General features: G+C 38.2%; 1 protein-coding gene across 1 annotated transcript in view; it reads left to right on the top strand.

Annotated features, from left to right (window-relative positions):
* Positions 1-15,530, top strand: part of LOC136247038 (death domain-containing ATP nucleosidase-like) — a 103,871-nt gene that overhangs the window by 41,632 nt on the left and 46,709 nt on the right. The window contains exon 4 of the mRNA XM_066038637.1: positions 5,714-5,767. Coding sequence (XP_065894709.1) covers positions 5,714-5,767 — 54 coding nt within the window. The remainder of the gene's footprint in view (positions 1-5,713; positions 5,768-15,530) is intronic.

The raw sequence follows: 15,530 nt of genomic DNA, 5'->3' as shown, positions 1-15,530 counted from the left end.
TACGATATTTCTACTTTTACTCGATATCGATACCATAATCTTATTGAATAAATTGCACAAAACAAGTTTTCAGCAATATTACAATTAAAAAGAATAAAAAATTATAAAATTCATGTACGTATAATTAGACAATTTTCTATAAGTGTTTACTGTTTAGTTAGCCATTCACATGTTTTTGTTTAAACATACCAATTGATGGATATGTTCTCCATTTAGGCAAGATCTTCTTTGATTGCTGATATATCCAACAGCACAAAATAGACATTCAGAAGGAGTGGACATAGTAGGAATGGCCAAATAGTCCCTTGCTAGCTGTGAAAGAATAGGGAATTGACCTTTGTTTAATTTCCACCAATTCAAAGGGTTAGCCTTCCTGTCAATGTAAGGAGTACTCAAATACAAGGTTAATTCGTGTTCATCTTTGTTAAGCTGAGTTGCTGACTGATGGCTAGCCCTTTTCTTTTTTAAATGTTCCTTGAAACTATCCCAGAGACTTTTCTTTTCAGTTTGAGCATCTTCATCATCACTTATCACACATGCTGTACTGCTATGAGCTTCATCTGCATTTATGATCACTCTCTTCATCAAGGTAAGTAACAACTTCTTGACTCTGTCTAGTGCTGATGCACTAAAGGATACTTCCTTAAACCATGAATCCATCAGTGTGCTAACAGGATAAATCTCATCATTTTCATAATCAATCCATCTTGTTTCTATTGAGTTAATCAACCCCGAAACCACTTGCTGGCAGTCTTCTGACATAGGAGCACTGCTGTCCTGGCTCTCTGGGACTTGTGTTTGTCATCATCCACAACATGTTTTTGCAATCCATGCAAAATAGCGTTTAACAAAGAGATAACTTTGCTGGAGGACACAGTTTGTTCCACACTAAGTTCCCTGGTAGCTTCCTCCAGAGGCTTTAGTATTTGCACGAGTTCCTCCAGCGTGGATCATTCTGAAACTGATAAGCTTGCTCACGGACCTCCAGTTGAGCTGCACATCACAGTGATAGCAGCCTTTTGCTCAAACAGCCTTTGGAGCATATAATATGTACTATTCCAATGTGTTGGACAATCTGTGATAATCTTCTGGTCAGGTAGCTTCAACTGAGCTTGCAATTCTTTCAGCTTTTCGGTTGCTTTAATGGAACAGTGGGAAAATGCTATAATGGCTTTGGCAGACTTTATCATGTCCAGCACAGCTGGACACATTTTCAAGCCATCAGATATAGCTAGCTGAAGGGTATGACCAAAACAGTGCCTGCTTCTCCATTCTCCTAACCATAGAGCTAAATCCATGTTTGCAGCATTATCAGCTATGACTGCAGACACTGTAGACTGATCAATGGCATAATTACTGAGTATATGCCTTATACCCGAAGCTATATTCACACCTGTGTGTCGTCCAGAAAAATGTTCAACAGCCAGACACACAGACACCAACTGAAAATCTTGCATTAAATAATGACAGCTTACCCCAAGGTAAGCTTCATTCGCTTCCGATGTCCACATATCTGTTGTTAGTGTCACTTGGTCTTCATCTTCTGCAAAACTTCTACTTTAGACATGACTTGTTCCTTCACTTCCTGGTATATCCTCGGTATAACTGATCTAGAGAATGTAGTTCGATGTGGGATTTTGTAGCAAGGTTCTAACTCTTACTTTACTTACTAACAACCCATATACACACAAACCAACTTAAAGTATCTATTTACACTTAATTCGCCATAGTTTGGCATGGTAGACATGCTGGAAATGTTCCTCTCACAATTCAGCTCTCACAATAAAGAATCAAATTGATTGTGGGACTTAGTAAACATATCTCTTTGTATCACCAGGACTTGTCCGTTCATATCAACAAACGTAGGAGCAACGTCACTTGCTGCCGCCCATCATCGAAGTCGCTAGGTATGGGTATAAAATGAGTCCAGTGAATGGACTCTTACTGGCTGGGGTGATTGATCACCTAGCGTGACGAAGGCTATTAGCCTGAGTCATCTGGGTGATTAGTCATGCTAGCGTGGGCATCATTTACCCGCCCACGTCGGGCTATCAGCCCGTAATCGTGACACAGTAATGTGTCACGTGATATCCCAGGTGAGTATGTATATACTCACCTCAGGTAGGTATGTATATATACTCACCCAGGTAAGTATATATATACTCACCTGTGGGTTGGGGTGTATATGCCCTATATGCAACCAGAGGCGCCTTTGAAGTTTCACGTGATTATGGTATATATATATATATATGTGTGTGTGTGTGTGTGTGTGTGTATCTTGTCAACCCACACACACTGTGATGGCCGCGCATACACTATTATACATGCCCTATTAGTAGATTGTCCCATTAGTGGTTGTACTTGGTTATATGTGCCCCGGGCCTAGTAATAATAATAGTAACAATCTCATTATGAGGCAACCTGGTATGAGCTGACCCACCACTTTGGGATACCCGAATCACTACTTGTGCATGTACTTGTTGCCCTATAACTGTGGTGGAGGATGTAGTTGATATGAGGGGGGCTGACCAGAATATAGAGTCTCTGGAAGCAGGGGGGTCTGGGGGCCACAGCCCCTAGAAGCTGTAGCCATTTTAGCTTTCACAATGTCTCAAAGTTCACCAAAATTAATTTATAGCAATTTTATATATAGGTACATTTTAAAGCATTTTAACTAAAACACCAACTTTTATTCAAAATATTTAAAACAGGCTATTCTCCAGTTAAAAACTTTTTTGGCAAAGCTTTTAGCTGTTAACTACAGGATTAATAAACATATAGCATTTATGAACAATACAAAACAGCCTATAGCCACCTGGAAACACTTGGTACAGTGGTAAGACACCAATTCTTAAAGAAAGAGGTACCTGGTTTGATTCCCACTGTAGGCAACTTTTTTTTAAAGCTACTTTAGGAACACTTTTATGAAGACCTTGACTGCTCTATTAGGGTATTTTAGCATTCAATCAGAGTATATTGATCTTTATCACGGTTTTCAGCCCCACTTCAAGAGAATAATGTCAGCATGATAACACTCTGAAGGGACTAAACCTACCCCTCAGCAGAGCGAGGGGGGCTTCAGTACCCTAGCCTCCTTTTCACCACCTATGCCTATCAACAATGGTCAAGTCTTAAGCTATGCATGTGGGTCATTCCATGTCAAATCAACAAGGAATTTAATTTAGGGTCACCTCTCGGATTTTGACGAAACTGGGTATGTTTGTAATACCTGTGGTTCTTATCACTCATGCAATTTTTTAGCTCCATACATTCCATAGTTTCTGATTTATAACCACAAATAATTTGAATATTTCATGAAAGTTTGGTCCATCTCTAGTTATAAAATTGACTGCAACTTTGCACTGTGTAAATATTTTTAAACACAGTTTTCACTGATGGAAGGCTGTTGATTGACCTTTCAAGTGATCCCTAAATTATGGGATATCTACTTCATTATGGTTCAAAAATACTTCATTGAAAACGTTAATCCTTTATATTTTGAAAAGTGCTGCTTGAATTTTTTTGAATTCTTTTTAAAATAATGATTGAGTCATGGTCTATGTTTGATAAAATTTTTGTGGTGGGACCACAATGGGCTCAAGAGATATAATGAATTATGTTGTGGTATGCGGTGGAATTTGCAGTCTATTATTGCTGTATTGGAGTCTACACCTCCAATAACCACTCACAACAAGGCCATGCCAAGTTTATCTTACAGAGTGAAGGTGTCTAGGTACATTGCAACCTGTATTAATGACTACCTGTATTGAAAGGCCATCTATGTGCTACAGTTAAGTTATACTTCTTTAATGTATAGCACCAAAGCATCAACCCTTTCTAGCAAATCCAAAAATGGTCCTTATTAGACAGGTTGACTATGAATTACAGATCTGACCACCATGTGTCGATAAACATCACGTAAATGTTGTACCATCTTTTCACAAGCACCTTCTTTATTAAGTTGAATCCCACTGTAGTGGACTTAGCCATATTTAAGTTCCGTATGTGGCTGCATAGGTACATACAACAGAACTCCTCAGAAGGGATACCTGGATACCTTGATAACCAGAACACCTGTTTATACACTGTACTCCCGCTCTAGTGGTGCACATACATTTAGACCAAGATACTTCTGTAGCTTCTGTAGTATGAGCACTTTATTATGGTCCTGGGGATGGGGAGGAGATTTTACTGTATACATGCACTACACACCTCAATGTGTGAAATTAATTTCTAAATTACTTTACATTCACGACCACTTTGAAGATCAAGTCATAAATTCATACACATACTCACGTAGGAAGTAAACATGTTGATCACATATTTATCATTTACCTGTAAAGATTTTCAAAGCGTGAACACAAAATACTTTGAAAAACCATTAATTTTAGTAATTACAGTACTAAAATCACACATTGAGGTGCAAGCAACTGTTAATAATATAAAAACTCTTGGTACAAGTAATGCATCTACCGTATATAGTGTAACTCTTCTATTCCCTGGACCATTGATGAAGTGTTCATTTTCGAGAAACCACAGACTTGTCTTGGGTCTAAAATGTATGTACAATTATAAAGTAAGATCGTGAGGCTATCAAGGTACCCAGATATCCTTTTTGAGGACCTATGCAGCTGTGTACGTAACTTGGAATAGTGTAGAGTTGGGATATGTATGTAAGTGCACTACGGCAAGATTTTACTTAAGAAATAAGGTATAACTGAAGAGATAGTACAACATTAATGTGTTTATGGACGCATGATGATCTCATTTATAGTCAACCTGTCTAATAAGGACCATTTTTGGATTTGCTAGAAAAGATTGATGCTTTGGTGCTATACATTAAGATCCAATTAAAGTAAAAATTAGCTGCAGCTTATAGATGGTCTTTCAATACAGGTGGTCATTAATACAGGTTGCAATGTAGCTAGACACCTTCACTCTGTAAGATAAACTTGGCATGGCCTTGTTATCAGTGGTTATTGGAGGTGTAGACTCCAATACAGCAATAATAGACTGCAAATTCCATCACATACCTCAACATAATTCATTATATCTCTTGAGCCCATTGTGGTCCCACCACAAAAATTTTATCAAACATAGATATGACCCTATCATTATTCACAAAAGAATTTGAAAAATTTCAAGCAGCATTTTTCAAAATATAAAGGATTAAAGTTTTCAATGAAGTACTTTTGAACCATAATGAAGTAGATATCCCATAATTTAGGGATCACTTGAAAGGTCAATCAACAGTCTTCCATCAGTGAAAATTGTGTTAAAAATATGTACACAGTACAAAGTTGCAGTCACTTTTGTAACTAGAGATGGACCAAATTTTCATGAAATATTCAAAACAGTTGTGGTTATAAATCAGAAACTATGGAATGTATGGAGCTAAAAATTTGCATGAGTGATAAGCACCACAGATACTACAAACATACCAAGTTTCGTCAAAATCTGAGAGGTGACCCTAAATTCCTTGTTGATTTGACAGGAAATGACCCATGTACCATTTGACTACATGTATATCTATTAAGTAGTTACAGTATCATACACAGATATGTATACATTATGTAAATGTTTGTTGAACAGTGAGCAATCTGTTTGTGTTGTCAGTTCATAAAGTAATAAAATTTTAGCTTACCTACAGTACTTAGTAGTTATTCTCAATTCATGTCATACAAACTACATACCTTATTACTCCTGTTAATAGATGAAAGCCCCAAGAAAAAGGGTAGACCAGAGCCAACATCTGGTAGAGCTACAGGTAACTTTGTTTTTTCTATGTATTGTTTATTGGTATTATATACAGCGATATACATTTATGCTGCACTTGGCATTATAGAGCATTGTGTTTGACATTATTTTTTAGTTAAACACAGCAAGTAACCAAGAATCTAGTAAAAAACAATCATCACATTTTTGTTATCAGAATTGGTTATGCAAATCTCATTAGAGCCAGTTTCACAATGACTATGTATCATTAATGTGCATATTGTAGAATAATGGTTACCATAGCAACAGTTACACAAAGAAATAAAAAATATTTATTCATACTCATGTCCAAACATATTATGTAAGAAACATATTGTTGATAAGAAGTAAGAACCAAATTTACAGTATGTGAATTTAACAATTTGAAACTTTATGCCTTGGTGCACCATAATCGTGACCGGCTAAGCAAAAAAACGGCCATTTTCGCACATTCTTTGGATTCCATTTTGTTGCATCTCTGTAATCTATAGTAACTAAAGAGTAGACAGCTAAAGTTTGAGCCTTTTATGATGGAGTTATACCCTGTAGTGCTTCACAGTTAGAACAGTGATAACTCAATTTGTACAGCAACAACATGGGAATTAAATTAGATAAATGATCATTGAACAAGCTATGGTACAGCTCAACTACAACTTCATCATATCACACGTGAACATGCGTGATTTCACACCACGTTAGTACGTGGCTCACGTCTTTGTACTCACCTCACTTCTAGTGGAAGCACGCACGTAGAGCAGAAAGTCTCATGGAAATACGCAATATTCTCATGGAGTATACAGTGGAAAACCAGTAAACCACACAGTGAAATGGGTTTGCAGTGAAATGTAAGATACGCATACCACAATTTAATGACTAGTATTCAGTTAATCTTTGTACATAAGTACACTAGCGGACAAAAAATGTTCCCGTTCCACCGGTGTTTAACATTTTGCACAACACCTCCCGTTGGCGTAGCGTTTCCATTTTGGCTGGCATTTTACAAGAGTTTTCGTTTTGGCTAACCGAACATTTACCAAGTGCATTATAATGGCTAGCTAGTTCATGTGTTTGTGCATTCCTACTGTATGTGTGATTAACTAATAGAGTCTTCGAGAGCATCATCATGCAGTGGGACTGGCCTGCCAGAAAAGGCTCCTAGCTACGTACACAGAAGACAAGGCTACCAAAGACGTGATGTCAAGTTGGACAGAAAGCGAACACGCATACAGTGTACAAGCATAACATAATACACTATAAAATAATTTGTGTAGTAGAGTAAGCCACCAATGTTCGACCATCATCAGTTTGGACGCGATTTTTCTTTAAATCCGCAAAGAAAATTTCTGCTCTTGCTATGGCTTTGGAGAGGTCTAGGCCATAAACTCTTGCATGCAAAATGTCAGACCTGCAGCTTTCTTTGTCTGGCTGCAGGAGCTGCAAAAGTGACCTGTCCGAATGTTCTCGATTGTTGGACAAAAATATGTATCATCGGTCAAGTGGCACTGCTAGTAATGCTTGAAGCTGATCAAATCTTTCTGTGCCTGATATGAAAGAGCAACTCTTATATTCTCCAAATATATGCAGATATTTGGCTTAGTCCTTATTGGCTGTGAATTACAAAGCTCCAAAGTCACCTCTGTCGAGCAATCTTAAATTCGGCCACATGAAACTCGTATAAATCAAATAGTTACCTGTATCGAATTCAAAGCTATTTTTATGAACATTGACAGAATCAGCTACCGTTCAATAGCAAATAGATACATTCATGATGACCGCACATTGATTTTTGTCCGAATAGCTACATTGCATTTAGGTTTCTCTGACAGTAGCAGCCTACCTACTGCACCCAGCACACATATACACAATCCAAATCCACTTAAATGGAGTTTTGATGAACCTCTGTCTTAAAAATGTCAAAATTGCTCTCCAAAATGTCAGGGACATTAGCCAGATCGAAACACTCTAATAGAACAGTCACCTATTATACAATTGGAGCAGTCAGAAAATCTGAGGGCCACGCTGAGGTATATTCACTTCAATAAGACTATTAATATGTGAATTTCATTGATTACAACACTTAAATACTGATTACACGTGATAATTTGTATTTTGTATTTTAAGGATAAAGGCTTATGCCTGTGCATCCATAAACAAAATTACTAATTATTATGTACTTAGCTATTCTAATTACTATACAAAATCAAATAAGCAATTACTGTAGTGTCTGTCCAGCAGTGTTTTAAAATCATTGACAGAGGGAGAATCAACAATAGATTGGGGTAATGAATTCCAGTCATTGATTACTCTGTTACTATAAAAATTAGATCTTGTATACGAATTAGTGTGATGTTTGAATAATTTCCTTGTGTGACCTCTTGTTACAGTAGAAGTGAATGGGGTAAATAAATGATTTTCTATATCATAACTTCCTTTGAGAATTTGGTACAAATATATCAAATCACCCCTTCGTCTACGGTGTTGTAAAGATGGTATGTTTAGATGTCTTAATCTGTCGTAGTATGATAAATGGTTGATAGATGGAATCATTCTGGTTGCTTTACACTGCATTCTTTCAAGTTTTTGATTGTCAAGTGTGTAAGAAGGTCCCCATATGACATTGTTACATTCAACAATTGGGCGAACAAGTGATAATACATTGGCTGATCGTATTACAGTAAGTGACTGCTCTGTTAGAGTATTTCGATCTGGCTAATATCCTGAATGTTTTAAAGAGAAACTTTTGAATTTTTAAGATTTGGGGATAGTCAAAACCCCATTTAAGTGGATTTGGATTGTGTATATTAGTGCTGGGTGCAGTAGGTAGGCTGCTACTGTCAGAGAAGCCTAAATGTAATGTAGCTATTCGTGAAAAAATCAAGGTGCGGTCATCGTGCATGTATCTATTTACTATTGAACAGTAGCTGATGCTCTCTATGTTCATAAAAATAGCTTTGAATTCAATATAGGTAACTATTTGATTTGCACAAGCTTCACATGTGGCCGGATTTAAGAATGCTCGACAGAGGTGACTTTGAAGCTTTGTAATTCACAGCCAATAAGGACTAAGCCAAATATCTGCATATATTTTGAGAGTATAAGGGTTGCTCTTTCATATCAAGCACAGAAAGATTTGATCAGCTTCAAGAATTACTAGCAGTGCCACTCGACCGATGATACATATTTTTGTCCGAGAATTGATAACATTCGGACAGGTCACTTTTGCAGCTCCTGCAGCCAGACAAAGAAAGCTGCAGGTCTGAAATTTTGCATGCAAGAGTTTATGGCCTAGACCACTCCAAAGGCATAACAAGAGCAGAAATTTTCTTTGCGGGTTTAAAGAAAAATTGCGTCCGAACCGATGGTGGTCGAACATTGGTGGCTTACTCTATATTTTTAACTTTCCAGGTTGTCTATATGAGCGATTTGCACCAAGCAAGTTGGCACTGGCAGGTGCTGCTTAAGTTTGGATCAGGTACATACTACTTACTAGAGTATCCACAAAGTTGTATGAGATACAGAATGAGTAAAGCTAACCTGGAAAAGCCCAAGAGAATGAGCCGTTCTGTCCGAGCTCTGATTCAGGCAGCTGAATGGGGGTTTAAACGGTAAGTAGACTACTACAATTTACTGAAATCAGCGGATAACCATAGTTTCAAGAGGTTTTGTCTCGGGTTATGTAGTGAAGTGTGTAGCTGAGATTGGGCATACCTACTTTCCGGAACGGGACGGGACGGAACAATTCCGGAAAATGCTACATTACTACTTTACGGGACGGGATGTAAAAAATAACGCTCTATTGGACTATCCTTTGAACTGACAGATTGAGCGACCTTCATGTGCCAATAGTTGGGCCACCACTACGCCACATCTACCGGGAATGTAGCCTCGGTAGCTCCTTCGCTAAAATATAACTCAGCGCGGGGAACGTGGAATAACATGAATAACGAAGCACGTGTTGACATCTGCAGGTGCAAATTAAGCGCATGGCCACTGCTACAGCAAATCAAGCAACGAACTTAATGTGATATTATGGAGCTGTTCCTGTAGAAGCCCTTGTACTATACTACCGACGAAGCGGCCAGGATTCTTCACGGAATTAGTGGAAGTGACGTGACAGTGTTACAAATGACATGCATGGACAAATTCATTTATAAAATAAAGAATCTATCTCCACGGGCACTACCACCAGTCAACCAACCAACCATCAAATTGTGCTGGCATGATTAGTGCAGGCCTACTGCTGCTCCATTTTACATAGTGGACATGATGAATACAATACTCCTCATATTGTTGTATGCCACAATGGACTATTATGCATGTATGCAAGCCCTTGGCCTTTCAACCTTGTAAATTGGTAACCAAATACCGATACAGAGTGATAGAGGAGCTAATTGTAATTTTAGCTATACGATAGCTTTTACATCATCATCCCAATCCCTATATTTATCACCAGCAATCAAAATTGTGGAATCCTTTACCAAGTCCTGTGTAATAGATGTGAGATGTCCAGAGTAGCTATAGAAATTTTGTGAGGGACACCTTAATTCTTTAGCTACATACTTATGTGCAGTATCAGTCATACTGAGCTGGTGAAGCTCAGTATAGCTATAAATGAATAACACCGGAACAGACTTACACAACACATACTTATGTGTCTCTCACATATGAAGGGCGGTGTACCTGCTAAGGTTACTCCCAACTCCTTCAGTTGAAGAATTGTTGCTGCTGTACTGTAAGCATATGTCGTGTACCTTGTGCCAGCAATAAGGCATATATAGGGATTTTATTATTTATTATTTGCTTTACAGCATACATACAACAAGATACATACAGTATAAACATTATAGTAGTCCTTAAAATCTAGTGTATGCCGAAGGTCCACTGGCATCCAGTGCCAGTGGCCAGGAGTAAGTAGTTATTAAGATTAGTTATAGTTGCTTATATCATATTATATAAAACTCATTTAAAGCAAGGGTTACAGATGATCAAAGTTTGGAGGTTTGGGGGACTTACTACAATTACAACAGGGACAAACAATAGAAAAAGTGCATGCATTGTCAGGATCAAAATTTAGTTCAAAATGATTCCATAGAAAGTTTGTAAGTTTTTACTTGATAGTAGGTAGGCTAAGATTGTAATTTATTATTGGTAAAACATTCCATATACGAGGGAGTCTGTTGAATAGAAGTTGCTGCTGGAAACATTAGTATTTCTTATGTGTTGCAGTTTATAGCTAGATCCGGATCGTGTGTAATATAGTCAGTGATATTAAATGCATTTATAAGGGTTTTAAGGTTTTTTTAACTATATGTCACAGATGTCCAAAACATACATTAAAGGCAAAATTTTGAGCTCAAGTAGTCGAGATTTATAGTAGCTGGTATAGTCATTCAATATGTACTTTGTTGTGCGACACTGAAGCTGTTTTAGTTGTCTGATACCTTTTAATAAATATATGGTTTCCATAGTGTTATGGTTTCCATATGAACACTCTAGCTAGCTACATTTTCAAACTTGATTGAACTTTTGTGATTGTTTGGGCTTAATCAGCTTTGCTGTCTGCCCTTTCCCCCCAAATAATAATAGTGTTGAACAAAACATTAATTGGGATCTGACTAGTGATATATAGATGTTTCTTGGTTTATGTTAGTTGAAAAAGAACGTCGTAATAATCCTAACATCCAATAAGCCTTTGATATTATGTGTTGGTGGTGAGGTCTCCAGTCTTAATTTGATGAGATAATTATACACAGATCTCTATGAGTAGTCACTTTGGATATAACATTGTTGCCTATACAGTAGGATGTTTGCAGGTGAGGCGGTTTAAAGGACATAGATGGCAGTTCCATAAAGTTATTCGATCAGGTTTAACTGATGACCTTTCATCTGTATTAAATCACAATCATTTGTTTCAGCTGTGTGCCATGTACTCTCTTAGCTAGCACCTGCAGCTGTGAGCAGGTGCACAGCACATGCTTCTTTATTTCACACGGCCTCGCGCTGAGTTATATTTTAGCGAAGGAGCTACCGAGGCTACATTCACGGTAGATGTGGCGTAGTGGTGGCCCAACTATTGGCACATGAAGGTCGCTCAATCTGTCAGTTCAAAGGTTAGTCCAATAGAGCGTTATTTTTTACGTCCCGTCCCGTAAAGTAGTAATCTAATCCAAAACAGCCAAGCTGTAAAAAAGTGTGCGGCCCTCAGAAAGGCTATGGTGAAAAAAGATGTGAAATCCAAGGTGGCGGCCAAGAAATGGCTGTGATGGTAGGTTAATGGTAAAAATTTTAATAATGACAATTCAGGTAAATTTTGTGAAGCGGCACAAAAATTCACCTGAATTGTCGTTATTAAAATTTTTACCATTAACCTACCATCACAGCCATTTCTTGGCCGCCACCTTGGATTTCACATCTTTTTTCACCATAGCCTTTCTGAGGGCCGCACACTTTTTTACAGCTTGGCTGTTTTGGATTAGATTTCATTTCTTTTTGTATTTGTATACCCCAATGCCGGCCTATGGCCAGCTTTGGGACTTTTTTAACCTATGTTTTTTTTCTTTACTACAGGAAGAAGAAAAGATGAAGTAGATGTACTTTAAATATTTTATCAGTAAATGTACAAATTATATATATAATACATATGTGATCGGATTTGCGAAAAGGGGCCTTCCACACATCCAATTTGCCAACTTTGGCAATTGATAACTTCAGATTGGAAAGAGCTATTGCCTTGAAATTTGGGCAGTGTTGATTTCTTTGCAGCTGAACTCTCTACAAGGTAATTTCTTCTAGCTGATCTCTCTACAGGGAGATTTGTTTGTAGCTGAACTATCTACAAGGTAATTTCTTCTAGCTGATCTCTCTACAGGGAGATTTGTTTGTAGCTGAACTATCTACAAGGTAACTTCTTCTAGCTGATCTCTCTACAGGGAGATTTGTTTGTAGCTGAACTCTCTACATGATGGTTTCTTTGTAGCTGAACTCTCTACAAGGTAACTTCTTCTAGCTAATCTCTCTACAGGGAGATTTGTTTGTAGCTGAACTCTCTACATGATGGTTTCTTTGTAGCTGAACTCTCTGCAAGGTAACTTCTTCTATTGATCTCTCCACAGGGCGATTTGTTTGTAGCTGAACTCTCTACATGGTGGTTTCTTTGTAGCTGAACTCTACAAGGTGATTTTTTCTAGCTGAGCTATCCCTTTCCATAGTTGCATGAACTCCCTACAAGGTAACTTCTTCTAGCTGATCTCTCTACAGGGTGACTTGTGTGTAGCTGATCTCTATACAGGTTTCTTGTTTCTAGCTGATCTCTTGAATTCTCTTCAGGGTGACTGCTCTATTAGGATGACTGCTCTATTAGAGTATCTCGATCTCGCACTTGCTGCACCAAGTTGGATTTCGCGTTATAACTCCGTGGCTTTAAGTCTGATTCTCCTACACCATTGATGAGCCTTTCTAAGATGATTACTCCATCTGTACAACGATTTTCATAGCATTACCCCAAGCGGTTTATCTGGTAGGCGTGGCAAGCAGTCGTTTTTTTATTAGCTAATCTCGATTGCGTAATTGTTACACACTGTTGGTTTTTTTCGTTGTATCTTCCTGTTTTTTAGCTCGATTTCTTTCAAACCACAAAAGGTTTGAGGTTCAATAGTTAACCTATTCACCCACCGATTTTCAGCTTCTTCCCATACGCGGTTTACCCTGTAGGCGTGACAACATATTGGTGTTATTTTTCGTGAATAATCGCTCATAACTCTTTGCCTGTTTATCATATTCCAGCCAAAGTTGGTACCGAGATGCGCCTTTATACCTCCCTTCTGTGTGCTAAATTTCAAGGCAATCAGATATGGCGTTCGAGTTTTATAGCAGTTTTTGTAAGTGTGCGACAAGAAAAAGAAAAATAAGAAGAAAAAAATCATGAAGAAACTGAGCCAATTTTTGAAGTCGCATATCTCGGGAACGCGCGAAGAGGTTTCGCTCAAATTTGGAATGTGGAGTGCTGCAGTTGGAGGGCATGTCCACAGCAAAAATCGTCTTGTTTCATCAAGGAAGCACAGAGCTACGGAGGTGCGAAAATTGCGTTTTCTTTCTTCCTGTCAATATACTCACGGGTGTTACGCGCCGGCTTCTTGGGCCGCACGACACACTACCGTGTGTCTTGATGTAGCATTTTCCGGAATTGTTCCGTCCCGTTCCGGAAAGTAGGTATGCCCACTGAAATGAGCTGAACTAATATGAGCTGAGCTACGAACAAGGAACTGTTCTGAGATACGTACTAAAGGTGATGCATACAAATATTATTATTCTACATAAAAATAAAGGCTTGATCTCTGCTTTTATCGTCTTCATGAATGTCAGGAGCTAGCCAGTTGGCTCTGGCGCTGCTCTGCTGCTGGCAAAGTAAGTTGTGGCTATCTAGCTGGATAAAAGGAAATGGACACACATGGGTAAAAAACGAGTATACTGTGTAGGCTGCACCGTGCGCCTGTAATAAGGTATAGGCTACAGCTAGCTACATAGCTAATTAATAACAATAACTATAATAATCTTCGCTACTGCCTAAACCAACACTGTACTGTTGTAGTGTAACAAAGGATATAATTCTTTTTGCTAGTGCTGTGCTTGGTTTTTTCCTGCGTTCTTTAGGCGTTTTTGTTTTTGCTTGGCGTTCTTCAAACATTGTGTTAGCTAATGCCATAGCTACAGTAAGGATAACTCATGAAATACGTAGCTACGTAACTGATGTCTCAGCCGTGGAAGGTATCTCGCGAGTTGACAGTATACAATGTATTATCACTGAAGTTTGCGTGGACCTTTTTACATGGAAATTATATCTTAATGAGTGATTAGTTGCAGTTCCACGCGAAATCACGCGTGCTATCATGCGTGAGGTACCATGCGTATGTGAAGTTACAGTTGAGCTGCACCATATAAAGATGGCACTTATGCATCATGAGCTGGCAAATCAATCAAGGTATAGTGTTTTCCTTGTACTTCCTCACATAGGCGGTGGAGACAGGGAGGCCATGGCCCCCCCACTTTTTTGGGACACTGTTTGCAAGAAAAGATCGAGATACTCTAATAGAACAGTCAGGATCTGGATACTCTAATAGAGCAGTCACAGTATTCAGAGAAGCAGTGTAGTAGATTACTACCTACGTATGTGTAGTTATAAATGAGAAGATATAATTGGTGGAGAGCAGCTATTGTCAGCAGCTATTGTCAGCAGGCTGTGACCTTTTTTTTTTTTTGGTCTTCAACTTACAGCTAGCCTGGCCCCTCACTCTTTGGCCTACTCCACCTCCCCTGCTTCCTCATGTTGACAAAGAAAAAAGCCATTCTAACTAAGAAATGATGGCGGCGAATATTGCTTTTACTACATTGTAAATAAATGCCCATAACTCACGTATCCTTGCTTTGCAAACAGGATATAAAGACTTTCTTATTCTCCATAAACAGGCGAATCCAGTGGTTATAGGTTTTATTGACTTGAGCTTAATTTTAGTGCACATACAGTAGCACGCGTGTTTTTACCCAACGTATTTCAATACGATTTTATGGCAAATAGAATTTTGCAAAAATGGCCGGTTTTCGCTTAATTATTATGATGGCTTTTTTTACTCATAGTACATATCCCTTATTTGGAGTTAATGTCATATAATGCAAAGGTACATAGTAAGGCAGCATTCATCTATTGTTCTATTGCTATCAGAAGTATTGCACACCAATAAAATTACAAGTGTAGGGGATTCTCTTGTTTCATTAATTTGCTA

The sequence above is a fragment of the Dysidea avara genome, chromosome 2, assembly GCF_963678975.1.
Source record: "Dysidea avara chromosome 2, odDysAvar1.4, whole genome shotgun sequence".
Lineage (NCBI taxonomy): Eukaryota > Metazoa > Porifera > Demospongiae > Dictyoceratida > Dysideidae > Dysidea > Dysidea avara.
The sequence above is the reverse complement of the archived record's forward strand: the minus strand, read 5'-3'. Positions and strand labels throughout refer to the sequence as shown.